Source organism: Charadrius vociferus, unplaced genomic scaffold, assembly GCF_000708025.1.
Source record: "Charadrius vociferus isolate BGI_N301 unplaced genomic scaffold, ASM70802v2 scaffold655, whole genome shotgun sequence".
Classification (NCBI taxonomy): domain Eukaryota; kingdom Metazoa; phylum Chordata; class Aves; order Charadriiformes; family Charadriidae; genus Charadrius; species Charadrius vociferus.
The window spans coordinates 1,070,631-1,079,592 of NW_009648330.1; the positions used below are offsets into that span (position 1 = coordinate 1,070,631).

At 39.1% G+C, this 8,962-nt stretch overlaps 1 protein-coding gene across 1 annotated transcript in view; it reads left to right on the forward strand.

Annotated features, from left to right (window-relative positions):
• PPIF (peptidylprolyl isomerase F) overlaps positions 1 to 6,430 on the forward strand; it is a 7,963-nt gene extending 1,533 nt beyond the window's left edge. Inside the window, exons 2-6 of the mRNA XM_009884569.1 lie at positions 1,545 to 1,575; positions 2,466 to 2,554; positions 4,713 to 4,809; positions 5,623 to 5,698; positions 6,129 to 6,430. Coding sequence (XP_009882871.1) covers positions 1,545 to 1,575; positions 2,466 to 2,554; positions 4,713 to 4,809; positions 5,623 to 5,698; positions 6,129 to 6,264 — 429 coding nt within the window. The 3' untranslated portion in view covers positions 6,265 to 6,430. The remainder of the gene's footprint in view (positions 1 to 1,544; positions 1,576 to 2,465; positions 2,555 to 4,712; positions 4,810 to 5,622; positions 5,699 to 6,128) is intronic.
• The last annotated feature ends 2,532 nt before the right edge of the window (positions 6,431 to 8,962 follow it).

Below are 8,962 nucleotides of genomic sequence, written 5' to 3' on the forward strand. Positions count from 1 at the left end.
TCCAGCTCCATCCTGCTTTTTCCTTTTTATTTTTCTTGGGTGCTTATTGTTTGATTTTTGGTCTTTGGTTTTCTGAGGTACTACCTCTTTGACCTTCCTGCTTCGTGTGCTTTGGAAGGTTTGCCCGGCTCTGTTTGAACAGGCGGCTGGCTCAACAGCCAGCTAGCAACCGGCTTTATCGTTAAAAATTAAGTCTCAGCCATTTAAAGAAGGCCTGAGCAGGAAAACTGCGGTACAGTCTGCACTTACGAAAGGCACGATAACTGCCAAGACTTTAATTGTGGTGTACCACGTATCCTTGGGGCCGCGCACGTGCCTCTGAATAAACGCGTTGTGTATGGGAAGGAATGAGGGCTGTGCTCCAGCACCTGCAGAGGGAATGCTGCTCTTCCAAATTGCTCCCTACTGAGGGAATTCAGTGTGGCCTGCTGCCTCCAACACCCACGTTGGGGCTGTATCAATAGATTGGTTTTTTTAAAAAGGTAGTTCATAAGGGTTCTCTCTAAAAGGGTTTCCCATGCGGCTAGAGCCTAGTTCATTTTTCTTCATTGAAAGTGTCAGCGTATAAATTAATTGGATGCTACCAGCTTTCATGTTCTCAGGAGGTAGAGTTTGAGGGGATCATAGGTAAAAATATTGCTACGCAAGTTACTTATTCGTCAGTGAAATGTAGTAAATAGCTGGGTGGTACTATAAAAAATAGATTTAATGTTACTGTGTTTCTTGTGACAGCATTTCATTTGCACATTAAAGATTTTCAGTGTGCCCAGTTTACAGAAAATCTGAAAGTATTGCAGCATAGCCTTGAATCTTTGGCTAAGTTGTGGCTAGATTCAGCTGCAAATTATCAGCGTCCAAGGAGAGCATCCTAGAGAAGGAACATGAACTTCTTGCCACAGCTGTGGCGTTTCTTGGTGTCTGCTGCTGGCTACTGTCAGAGTGTGCGACTAGGTAAAACTTGAGTCTGACTTGGTATGGCCATTTTCATGTCACTTTTTCCAGGCAATTACAATACTGTATATTTTTAAGATTAGTTAAAAAGGTGCATAATAATAAAAATTCAAAATTTTTGTTTGTAACAAATGTGTCTGTAACGTCGTGGGTCAATCTTGGTAGACAGTTTCTGTTCTTTTTCCTTTGCCTTTTCTGCAGATTTCTGCATATTTTAACAGATGGCTGTGTGCTGGAGAGACTTTGAGCTCTCCAGTTGTATCCAAAGTGGGCTTTGATCCTTGGGGTTCATTGTAAAGATTCTTCTTCCTAGTTACTGCTAAATTATTGTGTTGATCAATTAAATCATTAGACACTGCTCAAGTTGCTCTTCGTTAACTGGCTAAAAGTTGCATTGAGGGGATGTTTTTAATTACTAGCCAAATACTTGGAAAATCTTAAGACGTTCTTGGAATTTTAGGTGGCTTGTGATTTCAGGTAGCTTATCACCTTGGGAAGAGGGTTCAGTTGTACTGGCCTCTGGTGTAGAAGTTTTTCTATGCATCTATGAAAAAGTTGACTTACTAATTTGTTTGCTTATTTTTCTTTAACAGCTGAAAGCTGATGTGGTGCCAAAGACAGCAGGTAAGGCAGCATCTGGAGAATTTCATACTTAAAGATTTAAGGTTTAGATGGTGATTTTCAGGAATAGGAGTATTCTGTTACCCTTTGGAAACTATTCCCACGTTCCACCCCTATTTGTTAAATAGAGAAATACGATGTGAATTTTGTCAGAACAGTGCTAGTGAAGAGTTATAATTTGTTATTGTTCCAAATAGTTTCATTTTGTAATTTGCACCAAGACAATACAGTCTATATGTTGGGCTATCAGTGGTGAATAAAAATGTTTAAAAACAATTAGTTTTCATTAAAATCAAACCTCAAAGCAAATGGGAAAGGGTAAACCAAAGGGACAGGTGTCTCTTAGAGTTTCCAAAAAGTATATAGTGCTTTGTTTTCCTTACCACTAGCTCATCAGTGCACTCATGTTACAGAGTTTGTGTTTTACCACGTGCTTCCTTCCTCGTCTGCTTGCTTAGTGGTTCTGAAAAACTTGTACTTTTCTTTCACTTCCCAGTAGATTAATATCCTTTAAGAAAAAAACCCAAACCACCATCTTCACAATTACTATAGAGAACACAGGTGTAAAAGTCAGAAAATTAAATCTTTGACTCCAGAGCGGTGGGTTTGGGGAACCTGGGGTGTTGGAGTTAAGATAAAGCAAAATAAAAGGGAGATCAGATGGAAAAGGCTTGTGTTTGTACCCTGTTCTGAGGCTAAACGAGCTTTCTTTCCTTAGCTTTATAACAGTTTTGTTTTTTTAAAGGAAGGAAACAACTAATAAATCAATAATACCTTAAAGATACTATAAAATTTTTGAAATGTATAAACTTGGGACATAGTTAACGTAGTTGTGTTTGATTATATTATGTATCACGTATGGCAATAAAATACTTTATGCTTTGTTTTCACAGAAAACTTTAGAGCTCTCTGTACTGGTGAAAAAGGATTTGGGTATAAAGGATCCACTTTTCACAGAGTGATTCCTTCATTTATGTGCCAGGTAATGTTTTGGTTGGGTTTTTTTTTACTTTTGCTATTAAGATTATCTGTATGTTACGTATATATTTTTAGACCCAGTTAGATTAGTAGTAATGTTTTAAGTGTCTCTGCTCTAACCTTTGCTAACTACAGAATAAAGAAGTGACAGTGTGACTTGTATTTCTGATCTTTTGTAAAGTGTGTGTAGACTGTCCTAAAAAGCCTGGCTGAAGGCTTTCTGCTTTTGTATAGCAGTGTACTTTAGTGTGGGGTATTTGGCAAAATGGCACTTGTTTGAGAGAAGCATTTGTGAATAGAATGATAATCAACTTTGTGTTCTAAGTAAGCTAAGAAAACAACATGTCTGTTCTTTATTCCTAGTAAACTGTTCACAATAGAGAACGCGTTTTTTTTTAAAAGTATTTTTTTTTTCTGAACATCTCCCTAATATGGAGGGGAGGAGGGAGCCAAAAGGGGTTGATTGGGGTAGATTTTTGGGATAACACACTTGAAATGGATTTTGTTTTGATTTAAAGGATGAATCTTTCAAAATTCTGAATTAAAGTCCATGCACGTTAGCAATTTTTTCTTAAACAAACAGCAGCAACAACAACAAAAACAAAACAGAGAAAGCCTTTTTGAAAGCCGCCTTTGTACTGCGCTTGGCAGATGAACAGGATTTCTGTGCTGTAGTGATTCCTGGTGGTCTGCTCTTCCCTTAGAAGCAGCTACATTTCAACAGCATAGCATTGTAGAATGGCTTTGTAAGCAATTTGAGATGAAGATCATAGTAAGAGTGCTGTATTTATTAACTTGTGAATGTGGTCGTCCTCTATTGTCACTTTTAAGCAAAAAATACAGCTGTCGGAAGGAGAGGCCCTAATCTTACGAGATTTCTACTAAGAGAAAGGGGACAAGTGTGCTGTAAAGTACCTGTTCTCTTTTGTTTGAAATTAAAACTAAAGTTTTGGGATACTGACAAAGGGACAAAGTTTAGAAGTCTTGCCTAGCATCAGAAGTACATAAATACAAGAAAACCAGAAATCCTCCTGTCATTTCTACCACTAATTTTTAAAGTTCTGTGTAAGTCAGTCCTTCTTGCCTCCCTGTTTTGTCACCACAAATGGACCTGGAATGAGGATACGAGGCAGCTGATTCTGTGGTACAACGAGATGATGAATTAATACTTAGGAATTACTTGGCAGTCATTACCAAAGTGGAAATACTGTTTGAAATAGGTTTCAAATATTTTAAAGTGAGAGGAAACAGTAGAGGCCTTTCCATTTGTTAAGATGGAGTGTTAATATGATTCAGGCAATTGGTATAGCTTAATTGGAGGTCATCATACCCAGGACTTGGGCAGTTCAGATGCCTCCACATGGCATGCAGCGCATAATTCTGGGACTGCGTGGGAGTAGCTGTAACACCACCTGTAATGGATTACTCAAAGTGACAATAGGAAGATGAATGTGATATGAAATACTTGTTACGTATGAGTTCTTTGCCAGCATGGGTGGTGTCGCTTCTGGGAGAGGACGTGGCAGGTTGCTGGAAGCAGTGTTTAGTAGCCACCTTTGGGGAGTCACTGTGTCTGCTTTGCTTTGGGTTTGGTTTTTTTTTTTTCATTTTTTGGGTTTTGTGTGTCTAACCTAAGACAGGTAGCCACATCTATCCCAGCAAGCAGCATGTAGCTGAGGGAAGTTTAAAATAGCTCAGGTGTAGCACTTAAACAACAAAACCTAGAAATAGTAATAATGGAGATCCTGACCAGTGTTTACATCTGTTGGGAGAAAGGAAGGAAAAAAATATATTCTCGGGGGCTTGCCTGTGGCAATGATTTTTGTCTTGAGGCCTTTGAGGTGTCTTAAAATTACTGCCATTTGTTGTATGACATTTGGGAGCAAGGCTGGTAACACAGAAAGGTGGTGGTTGGAGTGATGGATGTCAGCTGGGGAATATCAGCAACATCTGGAGCAGAAATTTACTTTTAGCTCGATTGTATCTTCATCTAGTTACGTGGTTTTAAGTCCTTGTGTGACCATACTTGTTCTTAAACTGAGGACAAGTTGTTGATTTTATTACTTTTAAATTAGAGCAAGTAAGTATCTTTTCAATAGTATCACTTCTGATGTAAAATAATGCTTGTGTGCTAGTATAGTTAATAGCCATTTCTGTTTCAGGGTGGTGACTTTACAAATCATAATGGAACCGGTGGAAAATCCATTTATGGCAGTAGATTTCCAGATGAAAATTTCATACTTAAGCACGTAGGACCTGGTAAATAAGCATATTCTTTCTAGTTTCTGATGACTATAACCTATAATGAAACACTGTTTATGAAGATGTATTTTTAAAAAATAAGGGTTTTTTTTGATGTGTGGGGCACTTTGTAGTTACAGAAATATCAAGGAAGCTTAATAATGCATTGTCCCTGGCATGTGCTTATTTGTGGAGACTGCAGTACAACTTAACTCAGCCTGTAACGGGTGATATTGCCACTTTTGCTCTTACTATAAAAGGGACTGTGCGAAATAAAACGTGAGGTTTTTTGTATTTTACTTACAAATTCTGCAAAGGTGAAGTTACTGCTTTTATTTTACTCTTTCATAAGTCATAGACTTCAATTTTAACTTAAATGAATACCGCAGAAGGGAAACAAAGTGATTTGGGATTTCTTACTTACTAGGTAACACAGGCACGTCCTTTTAAGCTCAAATTAAATCCAGAAAAAGTAAAGGAAAATCCATACATGAGAATATCTGAATTCTATAGTCTCTCTCTTTTGGATTGTTACTTCCTCATCACAGGAAACGGCTGCTGCTGTTGAACCACAGTAGAGCTTACCTGATGCTAATCACATTCAGGACGTGTACAACTAATTCCATTGCTAACACTCTTGCTGTGGAAAGAAGGGAGGCTGGGCTGGAGGGAATAGTCAGACAAGAAGTTGGCATTAGAAATTGTTTGGAGACAATGCATGACCATCACGCCTTCTGTCTGTCCATCTTTAGTCTAAGTGTGCAGAGGAAAATTGTCTTCTCCACTGCATACTTATTCTGCCAATCTAATAAGCTGCTGCTGCTGTTCTAGGTGTTCTTTCGATGGCCAACGCGGGACCCAATACGAACGGATCTCAGTTCTTCATTTGCACTGCAAAAACTGACTGGTGGGTTCTCAGCCCTGCATAGTAACCTGATGAATCAATGCATGAATCCAGAGGGGTTGGGGTTCTATAAGGTTTTTTTTTGGGGGGGGGGTGTGATGGGTTGTTTGTTGGTTTGGCTTGTTTTTGTGGTTTTGATTTTTTTTTTTTCTCCTTAATTTCCAAATTAATTGACTCACAAGGGAAAATAGTTTTGTGCTAGTTGAGGGAGGAAGGGCTGTGAGGGTGACAAGGTTGCTATCCCTCAGAGTGTTCCTAAGGTCCACAGTTAAAAGTATTTCATGTATTTATTTGTAGAGCAGTTGTGCCTTTGCTATAGAGTTGATCAGCAGGTGAGAGCTATGAAGATCTGCTGACATCCCAGCACTGAGCTGTTTGTTTCAGTCTTTATCTTGTTATAAGTAAAACTGCCTTTGTTTTTTTTGCTTTACAGGCTAGATGGGAAGCATGTTGTTTTTGGGCATGTAAAGGAAGGAATGGATGTCGTGAAAAAAATTGAGAGCTTTGGTTCCAAGAGTGGAAAGCCCTCCAAAAAGATTGTCATTACTGACTGTGGCCAGCTGTCCTAGCCTCTTGCCCTACCATTCAGAACAACTTTGATGCTGTGAAAAATGAATCATGAAAACCCCAGACATTTCTGATCCCATGAGTAGCACCTACGGAGCCATATTTTCTATTTAACTCGGTCCGACTTTTATACCCATATTGAATAATATTGATCAAAAGCATAAAACAGTAACTGAAACATGTTTTAACTGAGCTACCTTGGTAGTCGCACTGTCACAAGGATTTGGTAGAGTCCCACTGTGTTTTGAAAGAAGTACTGCGTTGAAAGAAGTCACCCAGAGCATATCTGACTGCAGCGTTGGTACTGTTCTTAGTATTTGGGTGTTACAGGTGTTAGACTCGGTGGTGGAGTTGACAACTGGAGGGTTAGATATAAATTGAGAAATACCATGTTTCCTTTGGTGCTACTAAATGCCTATTCTGTTGTTGGTCTCATCGTTTTAAAAAAACAATACTAACTAGTGCTCTCAAGACTGTCAGACATTTTCTTTGCGTCTCAACTTAAGTCGACCCAATAGAATTAATGTGTGGTTGTGGGTTATTTTAAATTAATTCCGTTTTAATATTTTTTTTCTGTAGTCTCAAACCACTGGTGAAAACTGAACTCTACCTTACCTGCTTCAGTGGAGCAGTTTGACTTTTGGGTTAAGTAAATTGCTTGTGGTTGAGTTAGCCTACTACTTGAGCTCTGCCTGGGCAACAAGACCACGAATTAGCCAAAAGATCGTGGGACTTTTTTATTATGCAACTGTGAACTTACTTGAAGTATGGTTCTGCTCTGAGATCTGGTTCTGTCAGGAACACAGCACAGTTCTCAATAGATAGCCTGTTTTTGCACTCTGAGAACATCATCAAGAGTATAGTGAGCTTGGTTGGGTGAGAAATGGATTTCATTGCTTTTTTGTCCTGTGAAGTCAGCCCGCCTTGGGTATTACTTGGATTATTATTTCTTCTAGTGCATCATCATCAGAAGCCAGAATTGGTCACCACAGAATCACAAGGCCTAATTGGTGATGCATGAGAAGGAAAGAATTCAGCTGCTCAGATAAACACATTTCGTTTGTATAAACCGGTATGTTTCATGTGGAGTGCTTGAGCAGAAGCAAATGTTGGAACCTCACATCATCGTTTTTAGAATCACTAAAGCTGTAAAGTATTCATGCTTGTGGGACAAAGCACTTGACTTGATTTGTGCAATAAATCTTGCTACTGAAGAGAAGAATAAAATGGGATGGCTCTCTTCAAATGTGAATTTACTTCCATTGCATTCGGGTAATATTTAGGTTTAAAACTATTTTGCACTGGATTTTTTTTTTCCACTGAGGGCTGCGTTCTTATGTGTATGAGGTAGTATTCAGAGTGTAATTTTGCAGAAAATAGAACTGAGAAGTTTTTTATTCTTTCCAGTATAGCCGTCTAATCTTTCTTTGTAGTATTTTTGAAATATTAATTTGTGCTGGTTTGGCTTATTTCAACTTGATAGAATAATGATTTTTTGTGTGTGTGTTCTCTTAATTTGTATATGAAAAATAATTAAACACAGTTTTACCATAACAGAGTCTGTTCCTTTCTTAAATATGGCTTTGCACACTTACTTGAAAGCAGGAGCGTGAGGAGCTGATACCTGTTGTGTTTGCTGCGGCTGTTCCGTTCCGTCTGCTCTGCGGTGGGACTGACCCGGCGGCGTTGGGAGGCCAACCTGCCGTTCAGACAGACATGGGGTAATGGTGCCATGTTGCCTTTCACTGGTGAATCTGAAGTGCCTGGTATATGGATAGCGGCTCAGGTATTGAGACTCTTCTCTTGTCTGATTTATTCTATCAGTTTGCAGAGGTAATGGGGAACGTGTAAATTTACTGTGTGGGGTTTTTTTTATTTTTAAATTTCTGAATTCCTTTTCAGTTTTTTGCTGAACAACTGAGGATAAGTTCCTTGCTGCGTGATCAGAGATGACCTTAAGAATTTAGCATCTTCCTGTGTATTAGTGGTATTTGTAGACTGGAAAGCCCAATAGAAGGTGCTTTGTTGCAAACCAGGCCATTTTCTCAGAACTGTGTGTTTGAGCCTTAAGTAAGTGATAGAATTACACATGTTATAATGATGTATTACACATGGCTGTGGATTTTACAGATACCTTTATGCCCTAACTTCTCAAATGTAAAAGCCAAAATTTTCCATCAAGGCTTGCAGACTTGACTAGGAGGGTAAACATTGAGACGTGCAGAATCACTGTGGTCAGGAGCACTGGTTGCAGTGTCTCGATGGGGCTGGATTTGGTTCCCAGCTACTGCTCCCCTCTGCCTACTGGTCTCTGCCAGAAGAAAGTCTTTGCTTCCTGTTCGCTTCTACAGCACCCTAAGGGCCTGGCTCTCTCCGATTAGCCCTCCTGTATCACAAACAGCTACAAGGAGAAGAGGGTTCTCTTTTTGCAGCCTGCTTGATGGTCTTGTCAGCTTCACAATCGTGGGCCAGAATAGGAGGTGTTATGCTTGTTTGTGACTTCCTTATTCCAGAATTATGTACCCATCTGTAGCAAGAGGATATAGCTTATGACAACAATAAACTTTGCCCCACAGCTGTGTTGTGTACAGAGAAGGACTTTGACTTCTGAAGTTAAACCACTTCAACTGTGAGATAGTAAACTGCCTGAAATAATTTCTGAAATACACTTAGATGTGAAATGGATATGCTGTCATTTTG